The sequence below is a fragment of the Phoca vitulina genome, unplaced genomic scaffold (genome assembly GCF_004348235.1).
Source record: "Phoca vitulina isolate PV1807 unplaced genomic scaffold, GSC_HSeal_1.0 scaffold2, whole genome shotgun sequence".
Classification (NCBI taxonomy): Eukaryota; Metazoa; Chordata; class Mammalia; order Carnivora; family Phocidae; genus Phoca; species Phoca vitulina.
The window spans coordinates 51,601,604-51,620,310 of NW_022589705.1; the positions used below are offsets into that span (position 1 = coordinate 51,601,604).

Genomic DNA, 18,707 nt, shown 5'->3' on the forward strand with positions numbered 1-18,707 from the left:
CTTACTGTCTCCTTATTGCTCACATCATTGACTCATTTTTATAACAAAGAAACTGGTGAACTGCACTGAACATGCGGTCTCCCTAGCGAGATTCATTTGTGTCTCAGTAGCGTTTTAAATGTGCAGTAAAGATCCGGTTTAAGCAGTCAAGTCTTCAAGTTAGCTTTTTTTTGGGGGGGGGGGAGGGTGGAAATTATGAAAAAAGAAATTGAAGCTTCAGAGAAATCACTAGAAAAATGGTTGTGGGTTCTTAAACTTTTTTTTAAATGCCTCATTGCATCCCTTTCTGCTTCCCACCCCCAGCACACCAGAATAGAATCGTAACCAACTGCAATTACTTCATTATCTATCAATTACTACAGTGTTCTCTAACCTTTGTAAAACGTAGAATACAAAGTCATCTGCCTGATCACCTGTCATACGGATGAGTAATATTAAAGTCAAGAACACCTGAATATAATTTAAAGGGTTCTCAAAAGATTTTAAACAGTACAATTTTTTATTTATAGTTACAATAAATACATCCAAATTCTATCAAAGGCTGGAACTTTGGGAGTTTCCAGCATAAAAAAATCAACTAAACTAGAAAGCAACATTCACCAATCTCCAATTATAGGACGAGAATAAGAATTCTACTTAATTTACTTAATTATAAAGATAAAGGGTTCAGAAAAGGATGATTAAATATAGGAAATGAGAAAAAGAATTTACATAAAACTAAAAAATTAAAACTTAGCCTTTATTTCTTAATCTTTCCTATTTTGCACTGTCAAAAACAAGAAACGAAAAAAAGGACAGAGCAAATAAATCCATATATCTAGTAAAATGAACATAGAAATATTGTTAGAAGCCACTAATGAATGCTGTTTGCTTATTTGAGGTGAGCATTCTTAACATTCCTTAAATCCTTGATAATAATTGCTGTTGATTGTAGTGACATCTGTTGGCAAGGTAGAGATCAACTGGAGACCACAAGAATACAAAAAACCAAAAATTTAAACCAAAAAAACTACTAGTTGCTCAATAAATCTTTGTTGATCATGACTCCACTTCGTGTTAAAAACTGACTTGGCCCACACAGGATGGCACGGGAAGGGAAAGCTTAAATGCGGCCCCGAACATCAAAGGAGACTGAGACTCCATTCTTGACCTCAAAGTAACTAATTCTGTGACTTTGGGCAAATTAATCACTTTCGGGGGTGGGGGGTGTCTTAGGATTCTTGTAAAATTACTCAGACCAGAGGAGTTTTAAGGTTCTCAAATCCCAGCACAATCAAGGAAGATATTAAGATACTATTATTCCCTTCTTCAAAGTAATGTGCTATTGGATTGCCTTCTTCCTTTAACACAGACCTTTTTATAATAAGTTTTAACTATCCTTTACAAATGTGATTCTTTAAAGAAATTTTTATTTAGATATAATTGATATATAACATTATATTAGTTTCAGGTGTACAGCATGATGATTGCTATTTGTATATATTGCAAAATGATCACCACAGTAAGTCTAGTTAACATCTATCACCATACATTGTTGCAAAATTGTGATGAAAAATCTTAAGATCTACTCTTAGCAACTTTCAAATATACAGTACAATACTATTAGCAATAGTCCCCACGCTGTACATTACATCCTCAAGATTTTATAGCTGGAAGTTTGTGCTTTTAAATTTTTAACCTCCTTCACCTACAAATGTGATTCTTCAATTTAAAATTATGTCTAACTTCAAAATAATTTTAACAGGCTTTATTTAATATAATTCACATATTAAATTCACCTGCTGCAAGCATATTATTTCAATGATTTTCAGTTTGCTTACAGATGTGTGCAACTACCACCACAATCCAGCTTTTGAGCATTTCCACCACCTCAGAACATTCCATCAAACCCAATCCCAACTCCAAATCTAAGCAACCAATGACCTGTTTTTTATGTATACCCTATATAAATGGAATCATATAGTAGCTAGTCTTTTGCACTGGGCTGCCTTTACTTAGCATCATGGCATATATAAGTGTTTTGCTTTTTTATTGCTAAGTAGTATTCCACTGTATGGATATACGTTATGTTTATCTACCAGCTGATGGACATTTGGCTAATCCTGTTTTGAACTATTATGAATGATGCTGCAATGAACATTCATGTAGGAATCTTTGTGTGGACATAGGTTTTCATTTCTCTTAGATACATACCTAGAAGTAGAATTGTTAGATTGTGTGGTAAACTTACATCTAACTTTTTTTTTTTTTTTTTGAGAGACCAAGCGCATGAGCATGCATGCATGCACACATGTGCTGTGGGGGGAGTGGAGCAGGGGGAGAGGGAGAGAGAGAATCTTAAGCAGGCTCCACGCCCAGCCCGGAGCCAGACGTAGGGCTCAATCTTACAACCCTGAGATCATGACCTAAGCTGAAATCAAGAGTCGGATGCTTAACCAACTGAGCCACCCAGGCACCCCATGTTTAACTTTTTAAGAAATGACCCAACTGTTTTCCAAAATGGTTGTATCATTTTACATTCCCAGCAGAAGTGTGTGAGGGTTCTGGCTGTAGTGCCCATCTTTTTTATTAAAATCATTCTTGTGAGGGATACGTGGGTGGCTCAGTCGGTTAAGTGTCTGCCTCTGGCTCAGGTCATGATCTCAGGGTCCTGGGACTGAGTCCCGCTTCGGGCTCCTTGCTCAGTGGGGAGCCTGCTTCTCACTCTCCCTCTGCTGTTCCCTCTGCCTGTGCTCTCTCTCTCTGACAAATAAATAAAATCTTTAAAAATAAAATAATTCTTGTGAATGTGTAGTGGTTTTAATTTGCATTTCCCTAATAATAATGTTGAGCATTTTTATGTGCTCATTAGGCATTTATATATCTTCTTCAGTGAAATGTTCAGTTTTGTCTGTTTTTAAAAAATGGGGTTGTTTTCTTATTGAACTGTAAGATGCTTTTTTTCTTCCAAACATATTTTGTTATACAAAATTTAAGTGGATTAAATAAATTTGAAAGTAGAAGATTTTCCTCAAAACTCCCCTCTCAAAGTAGTTGGTGTACCTGCTTTTGTACTTTTATCAATTAAAAAATACTAAGGATTCTATAAAATTCAGCTTTGGCTATAAAATCTGACTAAACTCTGCTATTCAGCGCTGGCTTCTGGAAGGCTAAAAGATCTGAAAGATACTCGGACATCATTCAGGTCCTTCTGCACCCATGCAAGATCAGTAATCCTGGGACAGCATGGATTAACAAAAGAAAGTAACTGTGTATTAATGGCAATAACTCAAACAAGGTTGATGTTTTGATTTACTGTTAATGCCTAGGTTAGAATTCTTGATGTAACTTAGAGTGAAAAATTTCTTTATGTGCTTCATATGTTGAAATCCTTTCAGTTAATTGAAGTACAAATGCTCATTACTGTAAGAGTAACATACTATAAATAACTAAAGATGAGGGTGAAAGCTGCTACCATTTTGTATGAAAAATTAAAAAATTTTTTAAAAGGTTAAGTAGGAAAATATATTAACAGTTAATGTGAATTTTAAGAGAATTAACTCTCTAAAGAACATCGTGACCTTTGTGAATCAACAAATTCATAAATATTTAAATACTACAAGGCAGGAATAAGGGAGATTAAGTCACGTCATAAACTCTGTAGGGCTGTTTGGCAAACTAGCACTCATATTAAAGTAATCTTCAAAAGCTATATTTTTAATTTTTAAATTCCATTTGGACCATGAATTTTTCTCAAAAAATTCTCCTGTGTGTTTTTCCTACATCGGGAGGAATGAGGTAGAACATCAACCCTGCAATGGTAAAATTCCATTGGAAGAAAATAATGACAAAATCATATACCAATACTTCTATGATAATTCCACCTTTGGTCCAAAGAAAATATAAAGAAAAGAAAGAGAAAAATACTCCAGAAAAAGGAAGTATTCCAAAATGCCTTTCTCGTCCAGCGATCCCAACTGGAAGTGGGAGCGTAGTGGTTTCACAGCACAAAATGGTGATCAGGGAGCAGCCTAGCTGTACAGACCTGTTAATGAAGTACTGATCCTACCCAATAATGTTAAACTTAAAACACGTGTAAACATGTAAAAAATTAAGCTATAGTAAGTTTTACTAAAATTTCAATATATACATATGCCAGAAATTTCATTCTTTTTTTTTTTTTTTTTTTAAGTAGGCTCCACACCCAGTGTGGAGCCCAACACGGGGCTTGAACTCATGACCCTGAGATCAAGAGTCGGACGCTGAACCGACTAAGCCACTTGAGGGCCTGTAGGAATTTCATTCTGTAGTGGCAATATTCAGCAAACACTGAAGAATGTTATATTACTATTGATGAGACTGAAGAGTAGTAGCTAACATTTCTGGAATACTTCGCATGTGTCACTTCCTATACAAGGATTTTATATACATTATCTCTTCTAGGCTCTCATAGCAACTCAGTGAAAGCAGTACTATTTAGTATCTCCATCTTACAAATGAGGACTCCAAATGAAAAGGATGCAGCCTGTTTAAAGTCAGATGGCTACTAGGTGACTTAATCAAGTTGTTATTATGCATTATTTACATATAATATATACTGCTATAATTGCTAATAGTGAAAAAAGCAGAACACATTTTTGTAGGTATATACACATATACATACACATATATTCACATGGGCAATGAATATTCCCTAGGCTATTTCACTGGAAGTTGAATTATTCAGTCAAAGAACATGCACATTTAAATTTTTTATACATGCTGCCAAATGGGTCTCCAAAAAGAGGTGCATGAATTCATATTCCTGCCAACAGTATGTAAGTACTCCTATTTCCTACAACCTCTCCAACAATGAGCAATATTAATTTTTAAAATCCTAAGTAATGTGGTAGGCAAAAAAATGATTAATTTACATATCTTTTATTATTAGTGAGGTGGAAAAGACTTTTTGTATCTGTTCCCCAAATCTATTTCTTTTGTTACATACTGTCTGATCTTCGCTTGTTTTTCTATTGATGTACATGTCTTTTTCTTCTGACATGTATATATGTTTATGTATACATATATATTTTTTTATTATCCCCCACTTTCATACTCTATTTTTTATACACAGATAAACTATTTCTACATCAGGATATAAATTTTGTGGGAGAATACCTAAGAACATTTTGAATATTTATTGGTAATGATACTGTTTAAAGATATATTTATTGTTATAATTGTTTTCAATTTTTATGTAAGTAAACTTATAATTATTTTCCTTTATAGTGTTAGTATAATAATATGAAAGGCCTTTCTTTGTGCCAAGATTACATTTTTAAAAATCTTTATAGACTTTTTATAGTATTTGTACGGTTTCAGTTTTTAGAAGCAAACAATATTCAAAATTAATTTCTAATTTTGATGAGAAATGGAGATCTCTACATTTTCCCCCTAATTATTACATATATCTCATCATTTATTGAATAATCCTATCTCTGCTATTTCAAAAAAGATTTTTATGTTCTAAATTCTTAACACCTGGGTTTATTTCTAGACCATTTTTATTTGCAAATACTAAATGGATTTAATAACTGCAGTTTTTTTTTTTTTTTAAGATTTTATTTATTTACTTATTGGAGAGGGAGAGAAACAGAGAGAACAAGCAGGGGGAGAGAGAATGAGAGAGAGAGGGAGAAACAGGGTCCTTACTGAGCAGGGAGCCTGATGCAGGGCTCCATTCTAGGACCTCAGGAACATGACCTGAACCAAAGGCAGCTGCTTAACTGACTGAACCACCCAGGCGCCCCTAATTACTGCAGTTTGAAACACTGTTTCTAATCAGAAGGGCTATTGGTACTCTGGGCAGGGTAACTCTTCATTGTATGGGACTGTTCCATGTAACACAGTGATCTTGGCAACACAACTAATAAATGACAGCAGAATCCTCCAACCATTTAGACCAGGGGCCGCCTGGTAATGTATGGAGATCATCACAACTGGGGTGGGAGAGAGAGTGTTACTGGCATCTAGTGGATAGAGCCCAGGGATCTGTCAAACATTCTACAATGAAAGGAACAGCCTCCTTCCTCCACCCAACAAAGAATTATCTGGTCAAAATTGCAATAGTGCCAAGGTTGAGAAAAGCTGATTGAGATAACCAAAACATTCCCACTCGTTTCTATAAGCTCCAGGTTCAGTTTGAAAACCACCAGTTTAGAATATATTCAGATACGAGGAGAGAATTTTCAAAACTGTCTAGCATTTCATTTCCAAATCAATTTTCAATCACAGGCTATATATATTTAGGATTTGGATTCAAATTATCTTAAACTTACAGACTAATTTAAAAATAATTGAAATCTTTAATATACTTACTCTTCCAATCAGGAAAATAACATGTCTATATTTCTCCCCCGAATCTTCTTTAATAAAGTTCCAGAGTTTTCTTTAAAAATAAGTTATAGCGGTTGTCAACCTATGGTCCATGAATTCTTTTTTTTTTTTTTTTTTTAAAGATTATTTTAATTTAGACAGAGAGAGCGAGAGCACAAGCAGGGGGAACAGTAGAGGGAGAGGGAGAAGCAGGGGGAACGAGTAGAGGGAGAGGGAGAAGCCCCGATGCGGGGCTCGATCCCAGGACCCTGGGACCATGACCTGAGCCAAAGGCAGATGCCTAACCATCTGAGCCACCCAGGTGCCCCTGGTCCATGAATTCTTAAATGAACTTCAGGACTTCCACTAAATAGGCAAAATGATGCCTATTTAAAATGAGGTGTGTGTGTGTAGGTGAGTGGGTGTGAGTGTACATGTGTGTGAGGGTGCATGCACGGGTAACAATGGTTTTGTGTATCTATATACATTTTTCGGGGTGGGGGATAGGTTTAGAGCTTTCATCACAGTTGTCAAAGAGTAAATGTCAAGAAGTTATTATGGATTACTGCCATGAGTTTTATATTTCTAATTGTATTATTCCTAGGTATTTTCTAGTTTGCCCGTTACGCTATTAGAAAAGTTTTACATTTTTTCAGTAATAATACAGATTAGACAATATTTTTATGTGTGCAATTCATATATAGCCTTACTTAATATTGCCAAATTTTGGGGGGGGGTTTGAATTTTTGAGATTGACTACAGCACCATCTGTGAATAATCGTTCTCTAATTTTTTTGTTTTTGGAGAGGGGCAGAAGAGGTGAGCTCAATGCACTGGTAAATTCTTGAGGAGAGTAGAGCTAGCAAGCATCCTTGTCTTCTTCCAAATTTAGACGCAGATTCTATTTATGGTAAGAAGAAGAGGGGTGTGGGGCGGGTTCCCCACCCTACTCCATGGGAATACATGTGAATTATCTACAAAGTCTTTTTAAAAATTAGAATATATATGTATGTATATTTTAGGTATGACTATAAAGAATTTCTGAATAAATATGGTGAAGTGGACTGACTGCTAATGAGTAGGACTTTTGGGGGGGGTGATGAAAATGTTCTAACTGTTCTAAAATTGATAGTAGTGATGGTTGAACAATTCTGTAAATAAAAGCCACTGAGCTGCATACTTTAAGTAGATGAATTATATAGTAATGTGGATTGTATCTCAATAAAACCGTAATTTTCTAAAAAAGCAACGCCTCTAAACTTAGAAATATTGTGACTCTGAATAATTTGCTAATATATCACATTTCAGGGAGTCTTAGCTAATATCCAATCTTTGAAAAAATGAAATAAAATAAAGTAAAACACGAAGATGCAAGGTGTTAGTGATCTAATTTTTATTTGTATGGTGCAATTCACAGGATAATTTTATTATGCTTCAGAGCTTAAATATATACTTTTTACCAAATATTATGTATGACATAAAATTTGGTGGGGTGTGGAAGGCATCTCAGCAAAAGGGTGAATAATTAAACCGGGTCCTTTTTGAGAGAAAAAAAAATTAAGGTGGAAAAACAAAACACCAAAGGAGAGTACGCCATTCTAAAATTAAAGTATTAAAAAAAAGGCTTTAAGAGGCCTTCAGCCTGTGGTTCCATTCACATCTTTGCTATACCGCTTCAAAGCTAAGTGTCAAAGAAGTCAATTATATTCTGAGTTTCCAGAACCTAATATGCATCAAGAGACATGTCTATTGTAGGATTCTCACTGCTTCTTTATGATCACTCTCTTAGAGGTTACAAAAAGTCATTCCAAAACCTTCTGCTCCCTGATGTTTAAAAATGTAGTTGAAAGAATGAATACCAACAGGTTTGAAAGATGGGGTGAAGCAAAAGCATTTACTGTCTGGGATCAAAAGTGAACAAAGCAGGACTTTTTAGAGAAGAGTGGCTTCTCTCCCTGGGGATCGATACTTTTATATAAGGTGAGGGGTGATATATTGGGAGAGAGAAGGCAAGCTGTTCTGGACAGAAGGCTCTGAAACTAGATGGATGGTACAGCTCAGTAGAAAGGGTCTATCTGAAGCCCCACGAGCACACGTGGATTTTCATCACACTCCCGCCATCACTATGCAAGTCACATACCCTCCATCAGTAATTTGCCCCAAATACTGGGTTTCTGTAATGTGCCAGGCCAAAACAAAGAGGATTACTAGACTCATGGACCGTGAAGGGAAAGACAGATATTAAACTAATAATCACATAAATAATCACATTTTGTTAAGTGATATTAAAAAAAAAACCATACAAGAATATTTATTAGAATAAGGAGTGAGGGAAGGTTTTCCGAAGAAGGTGAGATTAAGCTGAAATCAGCAGAAAAGGTAAGATCTCCTTTCAAAGACTCTTTTGTAAATCAAATGAGAAAGCATTTAAAGACTTGGGGAAAATGTAGGACACATAGTAGGTACTCAGTAAATTGTGATTACAACTATATAGCTACTGAAATTGTGGCAATAAAAATGCAAAGGAAGCTACCAGTGTGGGGGAGATTGTGAAGATTAATCTAGGAAGAGAGATAATAAACATATGTGAAGTTTTAGTCTGGGCTAAGGACTTTATGAAAAATTAAGAATATAAGGAAAAGGTCAGCCTTCAGGAAAAAACACGTTTTGTTTTTCGCAAAAGATTTAAAGTGCTAGTGGAAAAAAGACATGGTATCTTTTTTTTTTTTTTTTTTTTAAAGGTTTTGTTTATTTGAGAGAGAGAGACCAAGCACAAGCTGGGGAGAGGAGAAGCAGACTCCCCACGGAGCAGGGAGCCCGACACAGGGCTCGATCCCAGGGTCCCGGGATCATGACCTGAGCCGAAGGCAGAAGCTTAACTGACTAAGCCACCCAGGTGCACCCCCCTCTTTTTTAAGATTTATTTATTTCAGAGAGTATGGTGAGGGGCCGAGGGAGAGGGAGAGGGGAAGCAGACTCCCCACTGAGCTCAGGGCCAGGACACGGGGCTCAATCTCACCCTGAGATCATAACCTGAGCTGAAATCAAGAGTTGACACTTAACCAACTGCACCACCCAGGCACCCCAACAGCCAACTGAAAACAGGTCAGGATATCAGAGAGAAGTTATGGCTAAAAATGAAGATTTTAAAGTCACCATGTGATAGTGAACTGAGTGATACTTCATGCCCTCAGTGACTCTGAACCTTTGACAAGACCTTTAAATTTAGGTATTAAAGACTATTACCATAAAGTTAAGTCTGGGAAGTTCTGTACCATTGGTAACCTCCCTTTGACAAATCCTGCAGGACCTATAATGGCAGTTTTTCGACAGCTAAAAATTTATGTAGATATTGTTTCTTAATTCTTGTTTCATAATTATTAAAATTTAAGCATTTTTCATTCAATTGACAGATAGACTTCCTATAATTAGACACCAGAATGTCATGAATTATGTCCAACTATGCAAGATAAGGGATCTATGACGTAAATACCTATCATGTACCAAACTTTCTATATGAGTTGTAACATTTAATTCTCTCTCTTTTTTAAAAGATTATTTATTTGAGAGTGCGCGAGAGAGAGCAGGGGCAAGGGGGGAGTGGGGAGGGGCAGAGGGAGAGGGAGAAGCAGATGCCCTGCTGAATAGGGAGCCTGATGTGGGACTCGATCCCAGGACCCCGGGACCACGACCCAAGCTGAAGTAGACGCCTAACCGACTGAGACACCCAGGCGCTCCAACATTTAATTCTCATAACAATCTCCACAATCGTTATTTTTATCAAGTATTCTTTTTCTTCTTATCGGTTTTATGTTACTAGTTCAATGGTTGCTTCCATGATTCTGACCTCAACCTCTCAGTATCATTCCACAGCTGGCCACTGATGTTCAGTGACAAAACCCTTCTTGCAACACGTTCTTCTCTTAAACAGCCTGACTCTACAATCTCCCGGAAATGTTCTTATGCTAGGACGCTCCTCTGCTGGTTCACGAGGCCCATGCTGGGTTTGCTTTCTGTCGCTGTCTACACATCACTCCTAAGCAAACTCACCAGCTCCCATTAAATGCCAGCTTGGTTTTCTGAATATGGTCCCTGGATGAGAAGATTGGCATCAGCTGGGAAATTATTAGAAAAGGAAATTATTGGGTCCTCCTAGATGAAAAGAATCAGAAATTGAGAGTGGGCCCAGCAACTAGTGCTTGTACAAGCTCTGTAGGTTCCTTTGATGCACTCTGAAGTTTGGAAACCAGAGCTATAGATTAGTGTTTTTCATATTGCAGGTTGCGACTTGGTAGTCAAGAAATAAACTGAGCTGCAAACAGCATTTTAAAAAATGAAACAGAATAAAAAAAAATAAAGTTTTTCATGTTATAAAAGTAAGTAATATTTTGTGAAACCTTTGTTTCAATTATAAATGCACTAAGTGTGTGTGTATACATCTATACTTGATTGTAAAGATTTTATTTATTTATTTGACAGAGAGAGAGATAGCGAGAGAGGGAACACAAGCAGGGGGAGTGGGAGAGGGAGAAGCAGGCTTCCCGCTGAGCAGGGAGCCCAATGCGGGGTCGATCCCAGGACCCTGGGATCATAACCTGAGCCGAAGGCAGACGCTTAATGACTGAGCCACCCAGATGCCCCTATACTTGACTGTTAAGTAAAATATAGGTTACTATGGATCACAATCTGAAAAAAAAAAAAAAAAAATCTGATCTATAGGACTATATAAGCCAGCTCTTTGATTCCTTCTTGTCACTTTGGTCTTATCTTAGCCTTTCTTTCCCATTCTACTTAATGTTGACTCCTCCAAAGCATTTATTCTCACACTATGTTGATTATTTTATTTAGACTATTTATCAATATTTTAACTATCTTATTGTTTATAATCTTTCTCTCCCACTAGAATATAAGCTAATAGGAAGAGAGATCTTATTCCCCGCTATGTTCCCAATACCTAGAACAATGTCTGCCCACCTATAATATCCACTCAATAAACATTTTATGGCAGGATGAAGTTTATGACTAAGTAACTTAGCAAAGCTCCCCTAAGTTAAATTATTTTTTAAAGATTTTATTCATTTATTCATGAGAGACAGAAAGAGAGAGGCAGAAGGAGAAGCAGGCTCCCCACTGAGCAGGGAGCCCAATGCAGGTCTCAATCCCAGGACCCCAGGATCACGACCTGAGCCGAAGGCAGACACTTAACCGACTGAGCCATCCAGGTGCCCCAGATTTTAACTATACTTTAAAATCCTATGTGTCTCATGTCTGTGATCTCTCTAATGCAATCACCACTTCCTGGTGGTCCTAAGGCTTGGATTCCAGCCATCCACTTCACAGTCCTGGACCATAGGAAAGTTTAGAAAATCGTATTTTCAGAATTGTAAAAAGATATACTTAGTTTGGGACAATAAAAATCTGGTAAGACAGTGAACCAATCTACTCTTAGTTTTAGATGGAGGAACAGAGTAGTCATTTCATGAGATTAAAAAGCCATGGGATCCATTTCACAAAGAAATATAAGAAAGCTAGAGGCTTTAGGCTCACCTACATTTTAAATGTGAACTATCTAACACCCCATACAGTTCAAACTCTTCTGCAGAAAGATGAACAGTGAATTCAATGGGAAGGGAAAAGTATGCTGAGAAGGAAAAAATTAGAGAGCAAAACAAATGGGAAGTCATATTCATAGCCCAAATATATTTGCGGGAGAATCTGTGAAATGTTATACCTATAAGATGATTTAGGAATTAGAAGTCTTTTTCTGCATGCAGTGCAAATCGGTGCCTTCCTGAACCCCACTAATGCTGTGAATTTGTTTGTGCACATGTGTGAACACACATGTACATGACTGGAACTTTGGGGAGGGTGCTGCTCTTCTATCTTACAGCCTCAAAGTGATATTCACTAGATAACCCCAAGCACTTTGTACCTACTTCTGCCATAGTAAATGAGACTTAAGTTAACGGCAAGTATAGATGAAGAGTACAGGCTCTGGAGTCAGAGAGTCTGGGTTTAAATTACATTTCTACTACTTACCGGCTATGTAACTTTGAACATATTCCTTAATTTTTCTGAGCCTCAGTTTATTTGTATAATTAGAGATCTCACAGGTTAGTATATCAATTGGGTTAATAATACATAAAGGCCTGGCACATCGATACCAGAGTGCTTACTAGATATCACAATCCTTATACCAAACTCTTCAAATCCTTTTCTCCTCAGATTCTAACAATCCTATGAGGAAGATTATTACAAGACTTCCCTTCCCCTATTACAGATGAGCAAGTGTGAGCCATGAAGGGGTTAACTTGTCCATGAATTCACAACTAAATAGAACTAGGATTAGAACATAGTCTTAGTCCCATGCCTAAGCCAGATTTCCTAACAACTATGCAAATATGGGCACTCTAGCATCCCAGAAATTATGAATAACCAATGAGATATCTCCACTCGGCTGCAGCTGTCCTAGTACCTGTATCAGAACAAGGGCTTGTGTTACATGTGCGCACACACCTATCAATCATCTCCATCATGTGTAACTCTCCAAAAGAGGTGGAGAAACAAGGCACTACAGCACATTGATCAAATTTTGTTCCCTTCTAGGTTAGTGACCCCAACAAGAAAAAAGGAGCTATGTTTTATTTCTTTCATAACAGATTTACTTAACACTGTTGGTAAAAAGCAGTTGGCTTTCAACAGAGATCTGTTGAATTAATGAAGAAATAATGCACCAGAAAGGGCTCTATAAAATCAAAGTGCAAATCAATTTTTTATAAGGCCAACTAAATAATTATAAACATTATCTATTTATATTCAAATTTATATACATACTACTGTATTTAGAAAAATATCAAGTTATAAAAATCAACATAATAATTATTAGTAAGAGCTATAATACTTGTTGAAATTTTACTATATGGCAGGCTAAAGGCTTTATCACCTTGTTTTAATCTTTACCACACACCTCTGAAGGAAGAACCATGATTTTTATAGAAGAGGGCATGCTGAAGGTCATACACTAAGAAGTGTTACAGCCAGAATTTTAACTCCTTCGATATCTATATCAAACTTTTTCTAAATTGTGGAAGGAACAAGATTATTTTTAAAAGAACATATACATATTTCACAAACCATAAAATCCACCCATTTAAATATATAATCCTGGGGGTTTTACTATATTCACTATCACCACAATCTAATTTTAGGGTATTTTTCATCCTCCCCCAAAAAATTCCATGTACAACAGCAATTGGATCTAACTATATATACTTTACATGCATAAAAGAGATGCAAATTCTTTCAAATAAAGCCTCCATTAAATATATGTATGAATGTATAGTTGATACAGTTAATGCAAAGAAAATCATGAAAGGAACTGTAAAGGAGAAAATATGACTCGGGTCTTTTCTAATTTTGTATTAGCAACATCACCATCGGTTTGAATAGAGCAAGTAATCAAGAGCTGACATCCACATCCAACTCAGATTACTGTGGGTCAAACTGAGAGTTAAAGGACTTCTTAGCATTTTCACATTCACATCCAAATATTAAGACTAGGAGGAAATGTAGATAAAATAGTGTATAACCCACTGCCTTTGATATTCACTCCAATACTATATTAGTGTTAAGGAGGAAAGTTTAGGAAAATAAAGTCACAAAAGGAGATATAACATTTTCCTTTTCAGCATGATATGCTTATGCACATTTTTCCAAGAACCCACAGCATTGCATTTGATAATTGACAATACTCCTGAAAGCACAATTTAATGAACTCTGCATTCACTTCAAAAAATGAAAAGGAACTCACTGTTGGTAAATGCATATTCTTCTTCATTTTCGTCACTGTCCTCAGACGGAGCTTTATAAGGAGGTGGCAGTTTCACTGGAGGTGGAGCTGTTCCTTGTCTCTGAAAATGCAAAATTTGAGAGAAGGTTAATTGCCTTTGCACAATCCTCTTCCTCAATGACAAACAGGCTAAAAAAATAATCTGGAAATATTTTGACTGAATCCAACTTCAGTCCTATAACAAGGACTGTAAAACAATTTGTTTTCTTATATTTATGTTATTATGTAAGTGACTGTGATGTAAGCACACCACTACAGAAAATAGGAATTCAAAAGCACAGCATTTAAGATTGTTGACCTACCCAGAAGAATGCATTCCTTTCCCCAGTGAGAAAGCCAATTATGTATATTTTATTTACACTGTTACCAACCAAATAAACCAAATGAAAAACATTTCAAAATCCACTGTATTAATTTTACATTTATTTAAACTGTTCATCAAATTGTAGAAGGTACAGATTTCATTCTTTAAAAAATAGCTGAAATGAAATGCCAAGGTTTTCTAACTGAAAAAATATTCATCTGTAATTTATAGTCAACACACATTTTAATGTTTTAAAAAAGAAAGAAATCTTTATGATGAATACTTTTTGTATTTCGGTGTAAGTATTCTTTAAATTTACACACCACATGATACAGCACATAAATATTTGGTTTGGACTTAATTAAAGCAAAACAAAACTCAATGATCAGATTACCTTCACAGAATGCAGACATTTTCTTGAACGCTGGGAAAAATAAAACATGCTAAAGTTTATGGAGGTCCAAGCTGCTGAAAAGAATAGGAGCTGATATACCCAAGCACTCCACAGATACCAAAATAACTGGATTAAGATTTTGTTTTGCTACAGGGTTTCAGTAGAGTACATTCAATTATGATTTACATGACAAAACCACTAATGGCAGGATACACCCCAGTAAATGGACAATGACTGGTCCATTACAGAAAGCAGGCATGTAATAAATTCCTCCAAAGCAGGAAACACTATCTGCGATCCATAAACAAAAACACACACCCAAATTTATTTAAGATAATGTCTAACCAAAGCAGCACTTCTCTATACGTAAAAATTCAAAAATCAGTAAAATGCAGGAGTGATGAAGAAAGAGAAGATGCCAAATACAAAATGCCTATTAAGCAACAAAAGAATACAGAAATGTGATCATGCTGTATCTTTATTCTTGCTTGGAAAACCTTAGAAGTGAGTTAAATGAAGAGTAAAGAAGACAAATGGATTCCTTTCAGTAAACCTTTTCCTCAGAACCACATCATTCTAGGTCAAAATTAATAGTTGGAACAAGGACAGCCAGCTTTTAATATTAAGCGAGAGAATTCTCTTTGACAGTGTTTTAAAAACATATTTCAGAGGAAACTGTTTACACCACAGATTTATTAAAATTAAATTCTCCAACACTGTGGAAAAGAATATAGAAAAAGCATGTCTTGGTCACCCTAAAGTTTGAATGTGGGTTGCCATATACCTGGGGCATCTTTCTACTGTACATGAGAGAAGGTTATAGGCAGGACCTGGCTCTCTCTGTGGCAATGAAGGCTGGAGCAAGGTACATACAAGGAGGCCAGGTGAATGTAATCTCCATGAGGGCAGAGAACAATAGTGTTGTATCCTCACTCCGAGAACAGTGTCCGGTACGAAGCAGGCCTCCCTTAACTATATGCTGAATGAGTAAATAACTGGTTGTCAGTCATGCCAATTAGGTCTTCTAACATATTACCTTCCAGAAAAATGACAATGATGGAAAAGGTTCTTGTCCAATAGCAGTGCATATTAATTTTGTCTGGTAGAGATGCAAATTATTTTAGTCCTGTAGAAAGGATAACTCCAAAGGTTATGGTTTTATTTCCCTATAAGACGTTAACCAGTTTTGTATCTAAATTTGAATCTAACTTATGTATTCTTTTTCTTTCTTTCTCTCTCTCTCTCTCTCTCTCTCTCTCTCTCTGACACAGAGGGAGAGCGCACAAGGAAGGGAAGGGCAGGCAGGGGGAGGGAGAAGCAGGCTCCCCGCTGAGCAGGGAGCCCCCTATATGGGGCTTGATCCGAGGACTCTGGGATCATGACCTGAGCTGAAGGCGGACTTCTAACCGACTAAGCCACCCAGGCACCCCTGCATTCTTTCTTTGAACAATTAATAAATACTTCACTGTCTCCAGTTCTCTCTGAACCAGGCTAACCATCTTGTTGGTTCCCTTGTTAATGAGTTAAGTAAATAAATGTACATTTTGCATAATTTTATAGGTCACATTTTTTTTTCTTAAATTATATTTTGTCAGTTACGGAGGTCTGTTCAAGTAGACTCACCTTCCAGAACCAGTTAAACAGTTACGCCTGAAATATGCAATTCATGAGCTGCATAAGCCCATATACATGATTTTTTGGCGCCCACAGTAAATCCCCAGTGGCAACAGAACTTTGTCTTTTTGACTCTGTTTCTCTTATTTCCAACCCTATGATTTTGTTTCTGATACTAAGCCAAGTTTGGCTCTAATTTGCACTTGGGCTATAAGTTATTTCCCATTAGTAGCAGCAATAAATGGAGTTTGGTGTTACGGTCTAACAATTTAGTGGTATTTGAGGGTCTATTATATATTGGTTCTACAGGGATCTATTCTCTATACGGTGAGAGACAACAGCAAAGGTTGTTAGTCTTTGTTTGCCTGTTGGAAAGTTTTTGTATACTAACAGGTCTTGAGTCCAATGGAAATAATAGCTTTTCGACATACAGACCAGGGGGCTTGTGTACTTCTGAGTCTACATGTGTCATATGGCTGAAGCTGCAGGATAGGAGCTGAAAGTGCTCTGTGGAGCTGAAAGTGAGGAAAGCCCTTACGTCTCACTGTGAGAAATATTTTCCTACCTTCAGAGGATGCTAATAAATTAGAAAAAAAATCTTTCTGATCGGTTTGAAGAGACTAATAAGCATTAGTTAAATCTAGTATTCCCAGAGTTTTCCAGAAAATAGTAAAACTAAACTCACATTACCTTAGATGTGACAGCCTTTTAATTAAAAACCAAAATCCATTTTTACAAAAACCACTAACTCAGAAGCATTTTAATGTGACAATCCAGATTCACAATATCAAAGTGATTTGGTGATTTAAATTTAGAAACAGTTCTACTTTCTTCCTGATATCCTTGATCTTATTGATGTGGTGTATAACGCAAAAATATGTAAGACTGTAAAAACATTTACAACAATGTTGCATGATCCCCACATGTCTACATGCTATGTATGTATACAGATACATGTACATATTGCAGAGTACTGTCAGGTAGTTCTAAGACCTAACACAATGTGGAATATCATGAGAAAACACTATTATCTGTTGCTGTTAAGAATAATCAAAGATGGGGCGCCTGGGTGGCTCTGCATCTGGCTAAGCGTCTGCCTTCGGCTCAGGTCATGGTCCCGGGGTCCTGGGATCGAGCCCCGCATCGGGCTCCCTGCTCGGCGGGAAGCCTGCTTCTCCCTCTTCCACTCCCCCTGCTTGTGTTCCCTCTCTTGCTGTCTCTCTCTGTCAAATAAATAAATAAATAAAATCTTAAAAAAAAAAAAAAGGATAATCAAAGAGCACATCCTGTAACATTCTAAGTGCCACCAGGAAGATCACAAGAAATGATTTTGATCTTTGCAAAAACCTTCATGAGGTTCTCCTTAGCCCCAGGCTCTAGCATGTCCAGATTTCTCACTTGAAATAGATGCATGTCTTCACACACCTTACGGAGGAATAATTTAAATATAATAAAATGTACTCCATTTAAGTACTTACTTGGAATAGATACATTTTTATAAGTTTAACATGACTGTATTTTTAGGGACTATTATGTTTGGTGGGAGACGACACTTTCATTTGGGTAGTACATAAAAAGAAAAGAGAACTAACAGTAGGAGACTACTTCTCTGTGAACGAACATCTCCCACTTATGTTCGTGTCCGTGACTCCTTTAAGACAAAGAATATATGATGTAAACCTGAAGAAAATTTTAGAAGGAAAATACCAGAGTTACGAGGATATAGTTAATATTAGTATGTCTATGACTGCTGATGGCCTGTCATTTCACACTCTGTGATGAGAAACAGCACAGACAATAGTGAACTGAAACAAAACAAGAAAAAAACTAGGAATTTATTCAAGACCTGTTTATGTATTTTTTTGTGGTTTTTTTTGGGGGGGTAACTTAGTTTCTTAGTCACACTCTCTTTTTTTAAAATGTGAATGATCTCAAGCCAAAATTTAGATTTCTAGCCTACACCTGTCCTAGTAATTGGCTTCAGGTACTTTTTTTTTTTTTTTTTTAAGATTTATTTATTTATGTGGGGGGAGTGAGTGGGGAGAGGGGCAGAGGGAGAGGGAGAGAGAGACTCTTAAGCAGACTTGTGGCTGAGCATGGAGCCCCCTGATATCATGACCTGAGCCGAAATCAAGAGTCAGGCACTTAACTGTGCCACCCAAGTGTCCCATTTCAGGTGTTTTTTATCGTGTCTTTTTTGATTATCTAGGTAA

The 18,707-nt window shown here is 36.6% G+C and overlaps 1 protein-coding gene across 2 annotated transcripts in view; it reads right to left on the reverse strand.

Moving 5' to 3' along the window:
• The window catches only part of PATJ (PATJ crumbs cell polarity complex component), a 346,204-nt gene that overhangs the window by 175,292 nt on the left and 152,205 nt on the right, over positions 1-18,707 (reverse strand). For both annotated transcript variants that reach the window (XM_032427605.1, XM_032427611.1), the window contains exon 27: positions 14,144-14,243. In XM_032427605.1, the coding sequence (XP_032283496.1) occupies positions 14,144-14,243 (100 nt within the window). The remainder of the gene's footprint in view (positions 1-14,143; positions 14,244-18,707) is intronic.